This window comes from Brienomyrus brachyistius, chromosome 1 (assembly GCF_023856365.1).
Source record: "Brienomyrus brachyistius isolate T26 chromosome 1, BBRACH_0.4, whole genome shotgun sequence".
NCBI classification, from domain to species: domain Eukaryota; kingdom Metazoa; phylum Chordata; class Actinopteri; order Osteoglossiformes; family Mormyridae; genus Brienomyrus; species Brienomyrus brachyistius.
In genome coordinates this window covers 11,425,401-11,447,232 of record NC_064533.1, presented here as the reverse complement: position 1 = coordinate 11,447,232, position 21,832 = coordinate 11,425,401, and the positions used below count along the sequence as shown (strand labels likewise).

The 21,832-nt window shown below is 46.2% G+C and overlaps 1 protein-coding gene across 1 annotated transcript; it reads left to right on the top strand.

Annotated features, from left to right (window-relative positions):
• Positions 1 to 6,044: 6,044 nt before the first annotated feature.
• On the top strand, positions 6,045 to 21,580 carry igf1 (insulin-like growth factor 1). Its single transcript, XM_049023429.1, is given in 5 exon segments — positions 6,045 to 6,554; positions 6,556 to 6,609; positions 8,326 to 8,482; positions 18,486 to 18,667; positions 19,478 to 21,580. Coding segments are annotated over 5 exon segments (501 nt in total). The 5' UTR covers positions 6,045 to 6,506; the 3' UTR covers positions 19,538 to 21,580.
• The last annotated feature ends 252 nt before the right edge of the window (positions 21,581 to 21,832 follow it).

The following is a 21,832-nucleotide window of genomic DNA, read 5'->3' as shown; positions in this document are numbered from 1 at the left end:
TCTCAGACTAGCAGAGTGGAACTTTGCACTTTCTTGCCAGAATTGCTTTGCTAAGCCTGAATGTGTTTCTAAGAATATTCAAGGACTAGCACAGTCGTTGATTAGCCAGACACTCCAGCTGTCTTGTTATTTAAAACTGGCCCACTCCACTGATTCCGTCTGTCGGTCCTACTATGTATACTTGGTCTTAATCAGCTGGCACTGTGAGATCTTCCCTCAGACTTCGCCGAAACATTCTGACCCAAGCGTGTTGCTGGGGCAACACAGAGGATGAAAACAAGAGCCTGTTTTTAGTGCGTCACGTAATGACACATCTTTATTTCTTCCATATGAACAGATATAGAATGAGAATATATGTAGATGGAAGGACAGACTCACACGAACACATAGCCGTAGTACCGCTTCCATTCCGTGACCGGCGTCCAGAACACCTGTGTGCTACAGCAAACGGTTTGTGAGGTCTGGCATTCATTCCATGGACTTGTTGCAGCCAGAAGAGCATATAGACTCATCAGCAACGACAGCTGCATGCTACTATATTGTGCAATAAAAGACAACATGTGGGCCATCATTCTAGAAATAATACAATTTCTAGAGTTCAGGAAATAAATGCGTGGGTTATTATGACCAGGATTTGAGTAGAAGATCAACCAGTTATGGGGCCCTCAAATGAAAGTCCCCGCTTCTCCTGGCTGGTTTATTCGGCTCTCCTCCCTCACCTTCCGCCTCTCCTGGGTCTCTGTCAGCCACCACTGTGTGAAGTATAATGGAGTCTAGCAAACTGCAATTAGGACATCCTACTCCTAAAAACCTCAGCCTCTACTTCCTCCTCTTCGACAGATCTACGTCCTCTGCAGGCCAGTCACGAGCCGGCACACCCTGGTTTAGATAAGACCCGGACTAGTGAGAACTAGCGAGTCTTATAATGCTACGGACGTGATGCATGGTGCAGGCAGGAAAAAAAGAGGACGATCCACTTGCGGCCCAGAGTCTAAATGGGTTTATTAAACAAAACAGAACACACAAAAAAAACCACAATCACCCACTAAGGAGATGAACAAAGGCAGGTACTTTAATATAATGATAACGAGGAGTAGCAAAAGGCAGGTGTGAATCATCAAAAACAACCAATCAATGAGGGCACAGGGCAACAAAACACAGCTGAAGACTCTTGCACTAATAAACAAGGAACCAAAGAACCTGAAACTGGGGAAACACAGGGAAATACTGCACTCTCAAGAAAGAAGTAAGACAGAAGATAACCAAGGCAGGGGCAGAGAACCATAAACAAGACTGATTAAACACAGGGATAAACAATATCAATCTAAGGATAAACCAAAAATAGGGACGCAAAGGGCTATTAAACACTAGGAATAACAGAAAAACAATAAACAAACAAAAGAGGTGAGGCTGACCTCGTAACTACAACTGCAGGGTAGAGCCTCTGTGCTCCACACGCAGCCCTTTGAGCTATGTGGCAGTCCAGGGAGCAGGAGAGACACGCAAGGGTCTAGTACAAAGACAGGAAGGAACAGGATGGCCAGCAATGGCTGCCGGCCACACGGGGAAGAGACCCAAGGACAGGGTCAGACGGGCGCTGACCCTGACACATAATGGTGTCTTTCACCATCTCTTAGCGTCTCAGATCTTGACCAGTTGTATGGTTTCAGAAAACAAGACATGAACGTAGCTAACGAGCAGTGGGTAAAATTCTGCTATACTGGGCCGATCAAGGCTTAAAAACTGCCAGTTACGTGAAAATTTTAAGAGCTGTCAACAGGGTTTTCTCGAAAGCACGATTATTTGCAGGTTGCTAATGCTAAATTCTATACAAACCGGAATATAATGGAAATGATGAAAAACAGCCAATTTTTAGCTGCTTACTGTGGCCATATTCGTTGTGAAAAGTGATGTAACTTAAACAGGCTAACAGTTCAAATGTCTGTTTTTTATTCTATTCACCCTTCCATCCAATTTCCATAGTCCGTGCAGTACAGGGTCTTCTTGGGCCTGGACCCTATCCCAGGAAACACGGGGCATAAAACAGAGGACATCATATTTTTAAAGCATCTATTTTGTTATCATATAATCATCTAAGGCTATAAAATCACTAGCTTGTTTATTGCTTATGTTGTATGGTGTCAATTATGCAAGTTCATTCCCCTAAATGAGTGGACACGTTGAAATGGACACAAATCAAACTTTCAGCTTTTAAGGTTTTATTTAAAAACATCTGAGAGTTGTTTTGCAATCGCGCTAATCTTGTTTTGTCTGCTCTTTCCTCTGGATGATCTTTTATAGCTGCGTTGAATGATGACCTCATATTTCTACTTATATATGACTGTGCTCTTTAATGACCTCAGAATCCACTTCCTGTATATGGCCTCGCTTAGTAATGACTTCAGACTCTACTTCCTCTAGATTGGCTCAGTGCAGTAACAACCCCTCCTGACCTCGTTTCTCCCCCTGCTTCCTCCCAGGAAGAGGCATGCTGTGCGGGCAAGCTAGCAGGGTCGGGACCAGACGTGGGATGCTGTCAACTCTCTCGCCATCCCCCCAGAGTCCGTTGTGGGGAAAACAAACCCTTTCCTGGTCAGCGAGTTCGAGTGGGCCGGCAGCTTCCCAGACGGAGGGGGCTGGCAGGGAGACAGTTGTTCTGGCGGCACGGCAGAGAGAGCAACACAGGAAGCTATCCAAAGGTGATGTTACCCCTTTGCTTCAAACAGAATATGGGAAAGGAGCGAGAGAGAGAGAGAGAGAGAGAGAGAGAGAGAGAGAGAGAGAGAGAGAGAGACGGTGGGGGGGGGGAGACTGTTATTGTAGAAGAAGCTTCCAGTGTTTATTTTATTCTCCTGAAATGATGACACTGACACATTTAACAGAGAGGAAAGGTTGTTAAATGAAGTAAATTACGGTCACACTGAGGATGGAAGGTGTGGAACGAAAGCCAGGATCCCTCACACCCGTCTCACACCAGGTCATCTGAAGTTCCTTGAAAGGCTTTGAAAAGTGTAATATTACGGGGGAGTGTTTATCTGCCTCAGACACCGTGGAAATGTATTGGGGAGTGAGAAAAAGCACCCGCTTCCCTCTCCTGTCCAGAAGTGATCAGATTTACTGAAGCGGTGCAACTCAAACTACGGATTATGACAGTTTTGAGCCCCGACTCTGCGATTGTTCTCTCGGCCTGGAGTGAACTGTGCGGTACCCTCTGCACCTTAGCAAAGAACACTAGGAGCAGCGAGACCCCAAGGGTAGAACAATGTGCTCACGGGCCAGAAACAACCACAGAGGATTTTGAACCTCCCAGAAGGGATTGGCTAAAACAATGGAAGACTGCAGAATGCAAGCCTTTTTGTTTAACCCTGTGCTTTCCGGTTTGTTTCCGTAAAAGGCGTTTCTGTGTCATGACTCGAGAAAGCTTCGAAAACGTTCTCTACACAGCAGTAGCGCAGAGTCACATTTATGGTCGCAGGTTCTAGTCCCAAGAGGCTTTAATGGTATTATACACCTGCTCTTGTTTTATGTACAAGTCTTATAAATGGATTAACTGTATCAGTTATCTCGAAAGGCAGTTATGAGGACCGTGATGATTCGTCCGCTGCAGTGCATGACTCATGACCTCATAAATGCCACCATGTCAGCGTCTGTGTCATGTGATCAGGGCTCCAGTTGTATCCAGGTCATTTTTGACAGCCATTGGCCTCACATCTCCATGCCCCTGGTTCTGTGAACTGCCACAAATTTTTCCTCCATCTGCTTGGTTATTTTCAGTGCCTTCTCTCTAAGTCTCCCCCCTTGATCAGAATCCCGTAATCTCTTTGACTTCATTCCCTAAACATTCATGTGCGAGTGCCGCTGGTGTGTCACCCTACATGCCTCCAAAGTTTACCTCATCCTTGGAAATATAGGAGCTGTTGAGGATTTTCTGGCTGGGCTTGAGAAAGCAGGGGAGCAGATTTGGTTTGAGGGCAGGTGCCAAGAATTATGTATTACTGTCATGCGACCACTCAGAAGCTAGAATGTCATCTGGTATAAAATTAGTGTGCTGAAGCAGTAACGTAATAATTACATAAAAAAAAAAATTAACCTAAAATATTTCATGTTTTTTCCTCTGAATACAGATTTCATGCACACTCTGTGAACTTACATTTGACGATGTGTTACCGTCTTGTGTGTGTGGTTGGGGGAGGGGTGGGGATGGTTGTTGTTTGGGGGGGGGGGGAGAGAGCTCCACAGTAGACATGTCACATTGCATTTGTGTCCTAAGATGCAGGTGCCTAGATTTGAGTTCACGCTGAGTCTGGTGACGTCAGCGTTTTGCTTTCCATCAGTGACGTCATGCTCCCAGCTGTTCCCTTGGATTGCAATGATGGCAAAGCAATGTGATGATCACGAATGATGAGGGATGTCTTACGAGAGGCATGTAATCTGCATGGCGGCCGACGCGTCTGTCCTAACACGCCTGCATGAGAAAATGTCTGCAAAAAGAAAAATAATAACGCGAGCGAAAAATGTGCATGTTTGATAAAGGGCATCTAATGCAGGGTATTTTGTGAGACGAGGGAAGGCAGTGGCTGTAGGATTATGTTGTGTGTGTGTTTGACAAAGGAGAGAAATGGCTGTGTGTGTGACGACTGGGTCTTTGTATCCAGGAATCCTACCCACAACTGCCTGCAGTTTTACCTCCTGAGTGATGCGGAAGCACTTTAGATGCCTCAGAAATCAATCGTCTTCCCTGGCTTCCTCCACACAAGATCCAGTGTGGTACGCTGATTCATCTTCCTCGCAGCATCCCGATTAAGAAGGACACCAAGTCCAGCATCTCTTCTGTTCTTCTGTGACATGGTTCAGTCGTGCAAAATCGGGAATTGTAACCCCAAGAAGAGTAGAAGCCAACAAGCCAAGACCGCAACATCAGTGGATGTTTACAGCAACCGTGTGAGATAAAGGTCTTCTTCCAGTTGCCCAGCAGCACTATGTGCTCTAGGGTTAGTGTTGTGGCATCAGCATTGTACATGTAGTGCTTTGGGCTCTGTGCAGTGCTACGTCATCAAGGGAAATGGAACATTGATCAAGAGCAGGATTTCATACTGAATATCCATCTAATCATTCAAAGGCAAATAATGCCACTCACGAGACTGATCCTTTTACAAGCTTGAACATATCGATGAAACAATTAACCTCACGATTCAACTGTCCAGGCAGCAAAAAGTGTTTTTGTGAAGTTTTATGAGGATAAGCTTTTCAGTATCGTATCTCCTCTATATTTAATATGAAAAGATATGCCCATGTTTATAAAATTCAATGTTTGTAATCAATGTTGATGTTCCGGAACAGTCCCCATTCATGCATTTGCTGCCGCCTAAGAACTGGGACAAAAAGTCACACGATAAATAGAAATTCAACTGGCCCTTTATTCGTTCGTTTATGGAATACGATAAAACAGTTTCACTGGGAAACAAATGAACCCATCCAACCTAGCCCACTATGTTTCGGTGAGCAGCAGTGGACGGCTTGATTCTTGACATGTGAGCGGGACGGGAAAAGTGCAAGAGGTGCCGATTGAAAGGTAGGCTGGGTGTAGATGAGGCGTGTGTCTGCGCGAAGACACCGCAGAAAGCGTGATCTGCCAGCCTCTCCGACTTTCCCCTGTATAAGGTCAACCTGCCCTGTTTTCTCCCCCCCCCCCCCCCCCCCCCAAATCCAGCGGACGCGCGCCAGACCAACACCCAACAAACGCAAACGGATTCATAAAGTTTTAGTGCAGTCGTAGTTCATGTTCAGTGAAACTGAACTGTTGGCTACCTCTTTTTTAGCTGACCCAGCGTCTCTGATTCAAAGCGCACAAAATCCCAGCAGCAGTGTAGTAGGTGAATGTATTTAACAGTCTAAATGAAAATAGCAAATAACATGCTATCAGTAACACCGGTATTACAGCGTAATAAGACAAGTTAAATTCTACAGTCAGGTTTCTCCTTTCTCCGATTGTTTGGTACCTTTCTGTGCACACACACACACCTAACACCCAATAAAGCGCACAAATGCTTCGTGGGCAGTAATATTGTCATGTGCTCTAGTCGCTGATTCGCACAGATTTTTAAAATGCATTTTATTTGAACTATATACTGATTATAACGTGCTGTTTCTCCTAACTAGCTTTGTTAAGCAGCGCGGGTGGCACGGTAACTCTCTTTTATCTTGAAAGGCTTTACGAGATCAAAATTCAATCCCATCGAAAAAAAAGTGGAATGACGTTATTTGAAAATGTGCCCAAAATTCCTAATGAGTAACTTAGCGAGAGGAGAAGGCAGAGACTGCAACAGCTGTTTCCTGTTGAAAATATCTGTAATATAGATAAATGTGAAGGATTTTCTCTCTAAATCCGTCTCCTGTTCGCTAAATCTCACTTCACCAAAACGAGCCTGCGCAATGGAACATTGTCGAAACACTGAGATGTGACATTGCCTACATCCATCCCATCGTCTTTCTCGCTGGATTTTTTAATGACTTCAAACAAATTCATTTTTGCTGGTCTTTGCCGTGTGGAGACCCTTGGGTATGATCGCCGGTCACTTCTTTCAGTGGCAGTTGTGTGATGTCTTCAAGGTAACTGTACGGATTTCGTTTTACTCTAAATAATACACCTTGTATTTGATAACGCATTACATATCATCACTGCGCTGAGCGCTTAGTTTTACATCCTGTGAATAAATACTTTCCACCTATGAATAGAAAGATTGCATCAATGATGACATAACTTAATCACTGAGCTTTGAAATACACCATTTTGATTAAACTAGTATTATTTTACTGTAGATTAACATCTAATTGTCTTTCCATCGGTGTTTTGTGTTGTATATGTACATGTCTTCGTATGCATATAATTTCATTTACTGTTGCAATTTGTCATTTTTGTAATAATATTGACGTGTATTATTACTAGGTGCACTACAGAGCACGTGTTTGTCTCTATAATAATATAGATAAACAGGGACGTTTATTGACGTGTGTACGGTTTTAGCATTTTGGATACGTTTTGCCTTTCGGTGCATGTTAGATGGATTATTTAATTGGGCAGTGGTGATAAATGATAAGTTATGGGCATTCAGTTGCTGTGAACTTTGAAACTCATTTCCGACAGCTCCGCACAAATAATAAAATAAAACGGAATAAACAAACTTTTTCCAGAAATGGCTTGCTGCACAGCCGCGGCTCTCACAGGCGCACTTGGAGAAAACGAGCAGAAGCGCAGCGGATTCCAGGCGGCCGCGCGAGAATCCGCCGTAGATTCTTTTTATTATGTAAATTTGGCCCGTGCAGCTTCCTCGAGCTCTTGCCACCGATTCTGGCAGTTCTGCAGTTTCCATCTCATTTTACTCTGTCCTAGACAGCAAGATCCCCGGCTCAGCATTTAATGTGCGTGTGTTTTCAGGCAGCTGAGCAACGGTGTCTCACTGCGTCCAATTACTACTTTATTTATTATTAATTATTATCTATTAAATTGCTGATTCCCATAACCACTATCCGCTAGCTAATCATCAAGGTAAATAGGACAGTATTCCAGTATATATAACAAATTCTGTTTAAAATAATCTGAGCATTCATTAAATAAATAGCTTATGTGCCCTTTATGCTAAAATGGCACACATCGCTTCTGTATAGGGCTTTTGGGCAAAAACTATATAAATGCCGCGTGTGACATTTCGCCAAAATACCGTTTAAAGCCCATCCTTAGACATTGTAAACTTCTTGTTTGTTTCTAGAAACACTTTACGTGCGGTCGTTTCCTTAATCTGGCACACTTACTCTTTTGAATAAAACGCCTTTACGGCTGGGACAGATGTGGGAAACACCGATTCTCCCTGGATGCAGCTCGCGCATGTGAGCTCGGTACATTCCACCTGACCGGACCGATCGTGAGATTCAGCCTCTGCGAGTTGGGCAGGTAGCCTGAATGAGCGACGTCTATGCCCCCCACCCCCCTGCAAGTCTGTCGCTAACCATTCGTCTGTGTTTGGCCACCTGTTTATCTGTAACTACACAGATATCAGTGCACTCATCCTTGAGGACAGGAAAGGATACGGCGTCCTTGATTATAATGAGATGATTACGGAACTTTAAAGGACTGAAGCGAAATACTATTGCTGATCATAAGCGTCGCGATTACACGAGGGATAGGAATAATAGTTTAAAGCTGTGGAAGAGGCTTAGGCGGCCTGGCGCGCTTTGTGCTCCCAGTGACCGCATCCCTCGCTATCTATTGGTCGCCCTGCGTGCTGTGCTGGAATCCTCTGACGGTGTCCCTCTCCCTATTGGTCGCAGAGTAAGATGTGCTGTATCTCCTGTACCCATACCCTGTCCCTGGTGCTGTGCGTTCTGGCGCTGACGCCAGCTGCGACGGCGGGTCCCGAGACGCTGTGCGGAGCGGAGCTGGTGGACACGCTGCAGTTCGTGTGCGGAGAGAGAGGCTTTTATTTCAGTAAGTGCACTTTTTATTTATTCATAAAGTACAACCAGTGCTTCTCCCCCCCCACCAGTGCTAATGGGCTCTTCATAAATAAAGAAACAGCTGCCCTTTTTTTGGTGTCCTCTTTTTTCCGACCCCTTTTTTTATTTTTGGGCTTCAGCTGGGTTTATAAGAAGAGTAGGTGCTAGGGTGTATCTGTTAATCCCTTTGTCGCTTTCATGTGTGATGGGACGATTAGTCAATCTACAGTGTAGATCAGCAGGCCTTGCTGATCTGAAGTGCAGACGATGCAAGGATAGCGAGGTTAGCGTTATATGGGCTGCTGAGGGTTAGATTAAGTGTAGATTGATATTTAACAGCTATAAGTATATTATATTCATGGCAAGTAGCTGTTCTGTCCCTGGGGACAGAGCTTTAAGTGGAATTTGGCTGCCTGTGTTTAAATGAGGGGAGGGAAAAAAGAAAAATCTGCGCACAAGTGAGCTTTTTTCCAACAGAGAGAAAAAGTTACCCAAAGAAAACCCTCTGTGTGGAATCCATTGCCTATTTTCCATTTTAAATGGTGAATGCCAGGCTAGCATTCCAATGCCGAGTCGAGGTACCACGGTCAGCGCGCCAAGTGGCAAGCCGCTTCTCTGGGAGCTACCGCTCATAGCATGGACGCGGGGTCTCTGACAATGTGCACTGCCCCTGGCTGGCCAAATCAGGTACTGCACCCAAAACACGGCTGCTTCGCTTTACTACCCAGAGGGGCCTTTCTGGTGCAATATAAGAAGTGGTACTGATTCTAGCAGACCTTTAAATCATAAAATCTGTTTTTAGATATTTTATCACAAAAAAGTTACCACTATTTTTTTGCCATCAGGCATAAAACGATAATACAACACCTGCACGGCCATTGAATGTTCCGGAGCAACATGCTGTTTTTGTCATATACTTTAGTAATCCAGGAAAGTTAAAATAAAAATGTTTGGGGGTACTATACGACAACTTGTCTCTTCTTGCTGTGCCGGGATCATGAGCTGGGAATAGCTTTCACCACAGACAAAGGAAGGTGTATTCATCCAAAAGGAACCCCGTTTCGTATTTCCTTATGCGACGATCCATGCCGCAGTGACGTTTTCCAAAAGGAGCCTTTTATTTCTGGGAGGTGTGGAGATACAGCTGAGAGAAGCGGCCCCCGATCCTGGCCGTCCGCCTGTCGGTTTGGACGCCACGTTTGAATACAGGGTTCGCCACGGCGGTGGAGGCATGACAGATAAAACAAGGGGCGATGACGCCGATCTGCGGTGAGGCCCCGCGCTGCCTGCTTAGTGCCCCGGCACGATCTGACTTAGCGAGCCGCGAGGCGGCGATGGCAGCTCAGCCGCTAGGAGCATCAGGTTCATCTGGAATGATGCCAGCCAGGCTCTGCCTTGGCATCGGACTCTGTCGCTGCTGCCTTTCCCTGAAAACAAATACCAAGAAAACCCCATGAGCGACATTGCGCTTGCCAGGGGTCCAGCCCCGTGCCTCAGGAGGCGCTGCTGCCGCTCGGATCAGCGTCGATACAACTGCTTAAGGCATCACGATCCGATTGGCTCTGGCAGTGTGAGCGTCCGTTAAGGCCTCCTGGTGCCAGGGGCTGGAAATGGATCAGAAGAGGGCTCTGTGGTGGGAGGAGTCACTGTGGACAAGGAGTCTGAGTAGCCAATCAGGAGAAAGAGACAGGGAGTGGGAATAGCTATCCAAGAAAGGGGTTTGAACAATGCAGTAGGCAGAGACATGGTCCAGTACGTTGACATTATTTATTGTTATAATGTTGTACTACAGTACCGCAAGCTAGTTGTCACCGGGATACCAGAAGTAAGATCTACAATGAGGCCAGGGCAAGGGTTTGGGTATTTGTGTGTCCGGGGTGAATTCAGGACAAGGCCTCGTTCCCAGAGCTACGTTCAATGAAAATGTCTAGTGCAGTTAATGTTTGTGGTTTGAATGATGTATTCTACGGTCAAGCCCATGAAAACAGCTTATCTGGAGACCGTAAGTGTCGTGGGAGCAAAGATGTAGGCAGAGCTGCTGCTAATTAGCAGCACTGCAGTGTGGGGAATTCATTTAAAGTGGAGTTTTGCGTAAGTAATTGACGGGAAGTAAATGGCGTGAGAGTAGAGGGGCAGAATGACTGTGACCTCACGGCGGATCCATTTGTGGGTCACTGAGCAATGGGCAGCCACATTGCAGCGAGGAAACACGGGGTGCCGGTGATTATACCGAGGGACAAGACAGCGGCGTCGCCGTGCCAAAACGATGCCAATCCACCTTGCGTGCGTCACCCTGAAAGTGGACTTCAAGACTTCAGATTTCATTACCTTGACAGAAATGTGAAATACGACACTGTGGAAAAAAAACCTTTTATTGAAACAAAATGTGGTCTGAAAAAAAACCCAGCTCTAGTCAGTTTTTCCAATTATTAGCCTGACCTAGAAATCTAGTGATGTCTTTTTTAATGTTCGAGCAGACAGACTGATCCAGAAGCTGCATCTGCAGCGAGGGAAATTCGGTGGTATTCTAACTGCAAGGTAAATATGAAACCAGAGAAGAAGATTCTAGATGGTATTAACATAACGGGGATTGCAGCCAGCAAGGCCCCTCCTGTCCCCACACAGAACTCAGATTGGTCTCACAGTATCTATTGCAACTATAGTTATTTCACGGTCTCTGCTGGGCTTACCCCATTTTTAAGGAGGAGGGAAAACATCCTTGAGTAAGATGTCTGGTCTGCTGTTAGCCAAGGAGGCTGTTTTCCCTCAAAGCCACAACAGCACTTACCTAGACACTTAGCGATGAATCACGGCACAACAAGCAGCCAATTCCATTTTCATTCTTCTTTTGACAATGAGCCCGTTATTGCAACTCATTGCTTTCAAAGACATGGAGATCAGCCTCAGAGTAGTCATGAATGCAGGGTTCATTGAGTTCTGGTGTATGGTCTGAGGAATGCAGTTCTTGGAGCAACATCTAGGGGGAACACTGCCATCATCTGCATGGAGGAACATGTCTGCCGACCCATCGATGTCCTGCCCAAACAGTGAGAGCTTCTTGAAAAGGACAGGGACCAATTAGAGGCTGTTACTCTGCGTGATGTAATGAGATTTTCCGCACTAACATGCCCCTAGCAGAGTATCCCTGGGGGAACAGCAATCTTTCTCTCCTACCATCGCAAAAGTGACATGTCCTTGATCCAGGACGGGAGTGAAAGGATGGGAGGGTTAGTGGAAAATTTCAGCAGAGCTTAAACAACAAGTTGTAACTCCTGCATTACTGTCAGCGAAGCAGCTCCCTTCAGTGCAGTAAAACTATCCATAGTTCAAAACTCATAACTGCCTGCATGAAATGACAGTCCGAGAAAAGAAATTAAAGCAGAGGCTGTTGATGATGGTGCCGTAAATTGCTTGGAACTTCTTGGAGTGAGTATCCCTGTCTGTCCCATCTGTGGAGCCGTAGATGTTTATCTAACGAAAAACAATGGTTTACTTTTCAAGGAACGTTTTCTCAATGAGGCCGTTGGTGACACCAAGGCGAAGCAGAAGTTTCCACATGGGACTGAGCATCTGAGTTCTCTTTGCTTAGGGAAGCTGATTTAAGGTGATTTTGCACCTGGACGGAAAGAATAACGGAACACCTTGGTTTGATTATGTTTCCTGTGCTTTTCCTGAAGCATATGCATGAGACAGTGGATAATGTGCAAAGAGCATATAAACTGAAGCTTGCAGTAGGGCCTTATTGAAGAGGAACAGGGGAATGTGGGATTGGGTTCACGCCAACGGACCCCTGAACACGTGCTTGAGCAACAGTAAATGTTGAATTGCAATGTTAAAATCGTTCCCAGGAGCCTGAGCTGTTCTAAACTGTGCTGATCTGTGACTGGCTCTTCACAAAACCCAATAGGGAATCGAACTCTTTCAGCCACTGATGTGCCACATAACATTTCGTGAAAGGAGCAGATGCTTGTGAAGGTAGACAAAGAAGAATCCGGAGAAACTTTTGGGCTTAATTGCTCAGCCTATAAAGACAAAAAAGTTTCTCTAAAAAGTGAGGGAAATTTCACTTAAGCCATAAACACTTTGTGGTGCCAGTGATAAAAAGGCAGTTTTCAGGCCTGTATGGTCCCCATCGTGCCATAAACTCCCTGACACTCTGCAGTCAGCGTGCACCGCTTGGTCTCAGGAATCTGCTGGTTTTTATTAACCAACGCAAGCCTGTAAAACTCATATCCTTGTTGTGGCACTCAGGACGGGGAGCCCAGCCATTTTTTCCCCCTGAATTGTTCCTCTCAGGAATGTGTGATATGTTCGGTGTCCTCAGCAAACAGGCCTTTGGCCATTGGCTGGATTGCTGACCTGTCTCTTTCACACTCTGGTGGTCCCACCAAAGTCAACATTAACAGTAGCGACGGCAGTGCATTTGAACCTCTCTGTATCCTACTGATAGGAAGCATCAAGCAGAGTTCTCACTGGCCTGAATTGTCTTGCTGGCCTTGGTGTCCTTGCACGCATCCTTCATTCCACTTGCACACCTGAGCAACACCATCTAGAGCCCCATCAGGAGGTTTGCCATATGAACTCGTCCCCAATATGAACTTGGGATAATTCAGGTTTAACAGGAAACACCTCCAGACGTATGAATTGTCGTTCTCTACTGGACTTTTCCACTTTGCAACTGCAACAAGATCACCTGGAACAGCAGGCCTTTGGGGGATCCAAGATCTCTGTCAAAGCCAAAGAAAAGTTGGGCAATCTGATATGTATTCCACAACGAAATGCACATGAGTGGGAACACAGTTAAAGGCCAGTCCACCGCTGATCTGCTTTGGAGAAACTTGCTTCCTCGCCAAGAGGCAGCGCATGAAAGACCACCTCATGTATTTATTTATGAAGCCTGGCGTATAAAGCCCTTTGTTTACAAGGGATCGGAGGGTGTAATCTTTCCAAAAGCACCCCTTTTAAGACCAGCTGGTTATTCCTCTCTCCTCTCCAGCTGTTTGTGTGGTTACAGGTTATTTTGAAAAAAGCAGCGGATGTTAATTTGCAGAACTTTATCCCACGGGAGTGGGGAGGGGGGAGCAAAACAGGAGCCAACCCACTTCAGAGAAGCCTGGCTTGCCACAACCTGTGATTGCATAATGGCAGGATCCAACTGTGGGCTTTTACTCTGGATTCTGGGGTGAGGAACAATGGTTCTGCCAGTTAATCTTAAGGCACAGTCATGTAAGGTGAGAACGTTCCGGCCTTTGACCAGAGTGTTAGTGGCCTGGGTGGTAGATTAGGTAGCAAAGGCCAAACCCAGAGCGAAGGAAAACAATCACTTTCATTCCAGCTATGTGCTTCAAACTGTGGAAGGAAGAGAGGACCTGGAAGCAAAGCCATTAAGTTAGACTATATGCGTCGTAGAAGAAGTTGCTACTTTTCCACTGCCATCAAGAACCAAGCCCTACCCAAGCGTACAGGAAACTGGAGGTTTTCCATTGTAAAGTGTGCAAGCTGTACCTGTGCTTACATGGCCCTGCTTACTAGGGCCTAAAGTATGAGCAAACTGAGTTGGTTGTGTCCCCACCATCTGATTGGTCAATATGCAAGGAGAAATCTGTGTTCTGTTCATGGATTATCTGAAGAAAAAAAATTGTATTCTATGTATTATTCATTATTAGTAGTGTTGCACATTGCGATGCATTCCAGAAAACTCAGAACTTCCCAACCTCCTACTTAAAAAAAGTACTATAGAACAACTGAACGGAATGGATTCGTAATGCAAATTCATGCAAGTGAACGCTAATCCTGCTGCTGTTTGATGCTTGTATAGCCTGACGATTCACACAAATGTGCTAGAAAATTAAGAAATTAGCACATAGTGAATTATGATGGGGGGCGGCATGGTGGTGCAGTGGTCAGCACTGTATGGGGCGGCATGGTGGTGCAGTGGTTAGCACTGTTGCCTCACACCTCTGGGACCCGGGTTCGAGTCTCCGCCTGGGTCACATGTGTGCGGAGTTTGCATGTTCTCCCCATGTCGTCGTGGGGTTTCCTCCGGGTACTTTGGTTTCCCCCCACAGTCCAAAAACATGCTGAGGCTAATTGGAGTTACTAAATTGCCCATAGGTGTGCATGTGTGAGTGAATGGTGTGTGAGTGTGCCCTGCGATGGGCTGGCCCCCCATCCTGGGTTGTTCCCTGCCTCGTGCCCATTGCTTCCGGGATAGGCTCCGGACCCCCGCGACCCAGTATGACAAGCGGGTTGGAAAATGGATGGATGGATGGATGAATGAATTATGATGTACACCATGTGAACAGTAAATAAATGTCTCTTTGGTTTTACATGACTATCGTTCTCCAAACCTGGCAACGCCTTTACCAAGCTGACCCTTCTGCAGGGGAAAATGGAAACGAGCTGGAACCGCGCTGTAACTAGTCTCTCTTCGTGGTGCTGGTCGGTTCCTGTACGCCAGTGGAAAAGGCCCATAATTAATGTGTGACGGGTGGCCGAGTTTCGGGGGACGAGATGGATGAAAGGATGAAAAGAAAGTAGGTATTGAGGGTGTGAACAAGAGTGGGAGTTGCTATGTCAGAGACAGCTTACAAGAATTCTCCTGTTTTCAGAGCTTCGGGTGGGTCAGGCATCATGAGCACTTCTGAGCGTCAGTATTTATCTAGTGTCATGTGGTGTCGGGCTTGTGAAGGGAGCCGGAGGTGGTGGACCCACGACCCGACCCCTTCCTTGTAACGGTCCAGCTCTCTCTCTCAGCTGCAAAAAAATAACCCTCCATTTCTGATTTCCATTTTGCCCTAAACCTTAATTTTGTGAACAATTAAACAAAGCAAAAGAGGACAAAATTAGAACCAATTATTAAAATACTGTCATGCTAGAAAATTGTTTATATATGTTTATAAATAACCCATTTAAAGATTGCTGCCCAGTTTTGAAGAATGAAAGAATTAATATGCAGCCCACCAGCTAATGATCTAAATTATTTTTTCATCTGGCATGAAGAAAGCCTTTGAAGATTGTCAGAAGTTTCATTACATTGATGGATGCCTCTTTTCTCCAGATTGCCCTCTGAGCCACAGGCAAACATGTTGCCACTTAAGGAAAACTTGGGATTTAATAAAGTCCCAATGCCCATATCTAAGATTTTAAGCTGGGACAAATAAATTGTGGACCACAGAGAACAGAACTATTTTCCCTTACGCACAAGAAGTAACCCTGATAAGCTGAGGTATAGCTAATTGAAACGGAAGAACAGGATCCCTGCCTTGGACAACATCCTGTTCTTCAACAGCCATTTCCAAGTGAAAAATCACAAGGGACCAGCTTTACATCACCCTTATTGTGTATTCAACACCTCCGTCTGATATCACATGGCTATAGGAGGGTGGGCTGTTCGATTCACCTCTCTGTCTGCCATGTGGATGGGAGACCCGGTGGCTTCTCATCGATTGCTTAGGAGGCCGCGCCGGGAAAATGTATTTACCAGCGTTTGGACGCGGCGGAGGATCAGATTGAATTAACGCTCCATCATTTCGTCAGCTGCTCGCAGATCCGGCCGTGCCTGAGAGCTGATATATACACACGTTTAATGGCTTCCTCTTGCGCTCTCTCTCTCTCTCTCCCCCTCCTCTCTCAGCTTCGGTCTTTAAATTTTGTTTGCTTTATTAGTGTGACAGGGATACGGAGGCGGTTGCCAAAACGCGCACGCACAGCGCATGAATGGAGCGCTCCAATAATAAAGGTTAATTTATCTCTCTCTAACCCCTCTGCACTCGTCTGGCCCTGCCTGGCGGGGAGAGATCGCAGAGCGATGGCCGTGGCAGCAAGCTTGCAGCATCAGAGTGCCAGAGAGCCTGCGTGTGTTTGTGGAGAGGCCCAGAGCTCCTCCTTATCCCCCCCACACTGGGGCACCACCCCCCCATGGGCTCCGCTCTTTGGAAAACAGGCCCGTTTCACAATGGTAGGCCTTGGACGTCCGGCACAGAGCACTGTCACAACAAGGCAGGCCGCGCGCAGAAGTTAATGCGCTCTGTCAGCCGTCCCCCAAGCCAAGAGCTATTAACTGTGAAAGGGAAAGGCATTTCCTCCTTGTAAATGCCATATTACATTATGATTATTTCATTTGGTAACAGGGAAAAGTCTATTGGAGCTGTAGGGCTCCTTTTGAGAAGTGTCCTGGGCTGGAGGAAAATTGGGAATTATGGATGGAGTGTGGTTATGCTTTAGAAAGGCCAGTTTGGGGTGGGTAGGGGGGCTCAGTGCGTCTGCCTGAGAACCACTTACAAGGCAGGGTCCAGGAGGGTCACATGGGGGTCCGTTCATGTGAATCTCCCACACTGAATAACTGTGTGTCCATGCATTACTTCAGCTACTTTCAATAAGGCCACTAGTTAGACATGTGACTGTTTTGATCGGATACCTGTCATAGCACTGTTAGTATATCTGCAGGTATTTCAGTTCTCCCACTAAAGTAACTCAAAACACAAACCCTACAACAACAATCTCTTAGATCTGTTTACGGCAACCAATGTGGATAAATATGGAGATCAAAAGACCTATACCTTTCATAAAGTACTTCCAACATCAATCCTTCTTGTCACCCTAATTCTGTTTGGACTTCAGACCTTCTAGAGGTCCATCATTAATCAATAGTCCGGTCCTCACAACACCAGCAGCATGTCAGAACTCCTGGGTTTCCTGTTCCGTCAGAAATAGACGAGGCCACTGCAGGAATGTAATGATATACGGTACGTCATGCGTCTGTTAGAGGCTGTTGGGAGGTTGACCCTCTGCATGTTTCCCTCAGGGATCCTGCATCTGCTGTAAGATTTGAGCCCTTGACAGATAGTGTTGTCCAGAGGTACCATAAAGAGGGGGAAAGTCAGGACAATTCCAAGCACCCTGAGTGACAGGGGCCTTAAAATATTAGTCTGGGCTAATATGATATTCTTTCATTGGGTCCAAAATCTCTCGCGACATCCCCGGTGTTGTCTCTTCCGAAGGGGCATGTGCTGTGACATCGGTGTCTTTGTGAGAGTGAGGAGAGACAGGGAGGAGGGAAAGCAGTTTGAAAACGGGTCAATTCAGGCCAGCTCAGTCAGTCTCGGGCGGGGGGGGGGGGGCAGGGGGGCGTCGTCAGGCACGAAGCGTCAGACCGTGATGCTCTCGGGTGACCGTGACTTCGCTTCCTGGATGGGGACGGCAGCCAAGAGGGGCCTGCATTCTGGCAGCGCAATGCGATATCCTGTAAATTTTACACCAGCGAAATCGGCGTCATTAGCGCCACCCCGTATATCAAGGCAATTAGGCTCCGTTCTGGCCCTTGCCTTTGCACAGCAACACGGAGCCTTCGGTGTGGGGGATTAGGGTCGAATACCCCTCTTTCTTATATCCATTTCCAGTGTATTGGGGTTAGCAGACTTACAGGGTTCCACTCCAAAGAGAATTTGGCTCCAGTACCTTTGGCAGAGTCCAAAAAAGCTTTGAATGTTCTCTGTGGGTTCTCATAGGAACCGAGCTACGGCTGCATCTTAGTGGGGGGGGGGGGGGTTTCCACTTTGGCTGTAGTTTTTGTTTTAAAGGAGACTTAAATGCAGGGCCTGCTCTAGCTATAGGCAGAATGGCCGGTTGCATGGGGTACAGTTACCTGGATTGCGGTTGAAGTGAAATGATCATCAATTTTCCTGGAAGGGAAGACCTCCCAGTAAAGTCTTGGCCTAAGACCCTGAAAAGGTCACGCCGGCCCTGCTTAAACGCAAAGAGGGCCTAGAATTTCCAATTAGCATTTGGTAACTGGACATTAATATCTTTAGCCATTGTTGTGATGAAAATTATATGTGTATTAGTCCTAAAATGACATGTTCTTGCACTATATCTTGTCCAGTCACAAGGTGAGGCTGATGCTGTTCTTCAGAACTGTCACTTCTTTGGCACTGCCTTGGTCGAAGTTCGGTCTGGTTCATTGGGTGTCCGTCTCTCGGCTCGTATCTCCACAGGTAAACCCGGGGGCTACGGGCCGAGCTCGCGGCGATCGCAGAACCGAGGCATAGTGGACGAATGCTGCTTCCAGAGCTGTGAGCTCCGCCGGCTGGAGATGTACTGTGCGCCGGTGAAGTCCGGGAAGGCGGCGCGCTCTGTGCGTGCGCAGCGCCACACGGACACGCCGAAAGCACAGAAGGTATGCCGAACACTACTTGCTAGGTGCTATATGTCACACAACTGCACATTATAGAGAACTACCCCAAAAAAATGCCAAATGTGTGCCTAACTCTACATGCTACACAGGAATCATATCACACATATGCCGACAGTAGCAGCTAGACTTGCGTCTTATGCTACATGCTACATAAATATCCTAAAACCATATGCTACATGCTACGTACATCTGCTAACGATGCAGGATGTACTGCCACTGACTGCGTGAGCTGGTTCGTCTTGACTGCCCATGATTCTGGTGGTCGAAACCTGGTTTCCAGTCTTTCTCTTTTGAATCTTTTTCACAGAAACACTTATCTGGTAATAGTCACCCATCTTGTAAGGTATGTCGGGCCCGTGGGACGCTGAGCTGTGCATGGCCGCTAACCGCAGCATGGCCTAGCCCCCACGACGGCTGGGACCCCTGTCTTTGTTGTGTCTCAGCTTTGCATGGAATCTGGCAAAGATGCAGCTTAGCCTGAGGTGCCTGAGAATGCAGACTAGGCTGGGGGGTGCGGTAAAGTAGAAGCCTGGGAGTCTATAGAATGTTGAGTGGCAGAGCTCATAGTCCCATCTGTGCCCCCACCATGAAATTTCCTGCCTGACCGCATACTGGTCTTTTAGAGACAACAGTCTGAACGACAGCCTCCATATTAAACATGAGGTCTTCCAGCGACGGTGGCTGTGCTCATATTTACTGAGGACCGGGCGTCTTCTTTCCTATGCTTGTGCCTTCGCAGCCGAGCCGTACCCTAACCACAATTCCTGCCCCGTATCTCCTTGTCCCCTGCAGGAGGTGCATCACAAGAATTCCAGCCGAGGAAATACAGGTGGCAGGAATTACCGGATGTAGAGGAGGAGACCCAGGAGGACAGACAGAAGGACCCACAGGGGTGATAGAGGGGCATATTGACCGACGGAAGGATGGAGAAGGGTGTGGCCCCCAACCTTGTCCCAACATGTAATGGTTCACTGTAAAAACAACGAAAATAATACAAAACAAATAAGCAAAACAAAACAGGTTATTGATTAAATATGCTCAATAAGTACCAAATAGCAAGAAGGGAGAGAGTTCTGTCCATAATGTACACTGTTATTTGTAAGAAAGTTATGTGTGTGTGTGGAGGGGGGGGAGATCACTGTCCACCTAAAAGATATATGTTAAACTGAAAGGAGAAATTTGCTGCTTGACTCCATTGCGAGAGCTGTAGCACCTCCTGGCTGTGGGAGGACCTTTCTGCACACCCAGGTCACGCGCATCATCTGAGCATCCGTCCTCTCTGAATACCCATCCTGCCTGGGAATAAACCCCCCCTCCCCATCCCCCCCCCCAGTCTGCCTCCTGCCACTGAACTGCAGTGGAGAGGGTTAAAAACAGGCTTGAGGTCATCAGATGGAGCAGCCTAAAAATGGGAGGGGGGGTGTCCACTTCACAGTAAGAGAGGACCAATGTTTTAATCCATACACAAGTTGGGTGCTTTGCTAGAAAAAGAGAGTGTGATTTTTAATCTTGGGTCGAATTTTATCACGTGGCCTTTGGCCTGCAGACATCATGGTTGTCTCACGTGATTTTATCCAGTGTATTAACCATTCTTCTGTCTGCACTGACTGTGCAAAAAAAGCAAACAATCCCTCTTTCCCTAGGTCAAAATGACACAACCATGCATGCCACTGGAATGCATTCTGGGAAAGACGAAAAACAGATTAAAAGAGTTTTACCAACTGAAACCAACAGTCTCCCATTGTCATTGGGGCTTTCTAAGAACATCTGTGAACGTGTGGAAAAAGGTGTCACCACCAGGGTTTGCGTTCGCTGGAACGGGATGTTCAGCCCGTGATGGTTTTTTGGAAGGGTGATCTTGTGTGTCCTGGAGCCAGATATGTTCTTAGCTGCGAGCCTGTTTGGTGGGGTGGGGGGAGGGGGCATTAGCGTATTAGTGTTGCCATGCAGAGACAGGAGATTAACGATTGATTCCACTTGTCCTGTGTTCTTCTCCTTTGGTAGCTTAGTGAAGGAACCTTTGCTTTTGTGATACCTTGGACCGCATGCTTTTTCATTTGGGAAAAACAAAACAAAAAAAAATGAGAAAAAAGGCAACCAACATGCACGGGCAACCAACATGCACGGGCAACCAAACCCGAATTACTAAGACACACACGATACTGCTACCCGGAATGCTCACGCACACACACACTTGCACGCACACGCACACAAACTGGCTCCCTGTTCATAAGAATTTCCACCATCTCAGTCTGGGATCTCCAAACGTTGTGGCTTCCAGACTGAGACAAGCCAGTCCCTCTGAGATATACTCACCATAGCGGTGACCCGATGACACGGAACATCACAAACACACTGTCTTCTTCTGTACCTGCGTATAATCAAACAATATTCCCATTTATTTTAGTTTATGCATCGTCCTACTATCATTGTACATAATGGTATCATATAGCGAAACCGTATTAAGGAATCTTATCCACTGTATAATGGTGCTATTTTGTAGTTTGTTACTTGCAAGGGTTGGCTGGAAACAGGAAGAGAAACTGAGAGCGAAGCTGATTGGTTGGACGTCTTCCCTTTTGCACAGCCTTGTGGCCACCGTTTTATATGATATATTTTTTATTTGTAAGCTATTTCAATCAGTTAGTGGTGTAAGCGAGCAAACGTATTTGTGGAAAGCCTGTGAATGCATAAACAAAACATCTTGATGTGATCCCAAAAGGCTAATTGCTATTTTTTCTACTGTTTTTAAATTATTATTATTATTCAATATTGATCCCTATGCCAAATGACTTGACAAAGAGTACTGTGAACTATTATCTTCCATTATTATCAAGGTGTTCAAAGTCAGTGTACTTTTGTCTGTCCTAAAATATATGTAATGTATTAATGGAACAGAGCCTGAGTTTTCACTCCAGCAGACATACACACACTCACACGCATGACCACCGACTCTCAGCAGTAACACCTGTATAACAGTGCGATGTGCAGGGATAGTCAGACGAAGACAAATAGGATGGACTGGTGACAGCTAATGACCACTGCAGGCTCTGCTGTGATCTGACAGGTGGAAGGAGCAACAGAAAACACTACAGAACAATCTATTAAGTTTTACGTGCTTTAGATGCCAAAATTAAGTCACATACA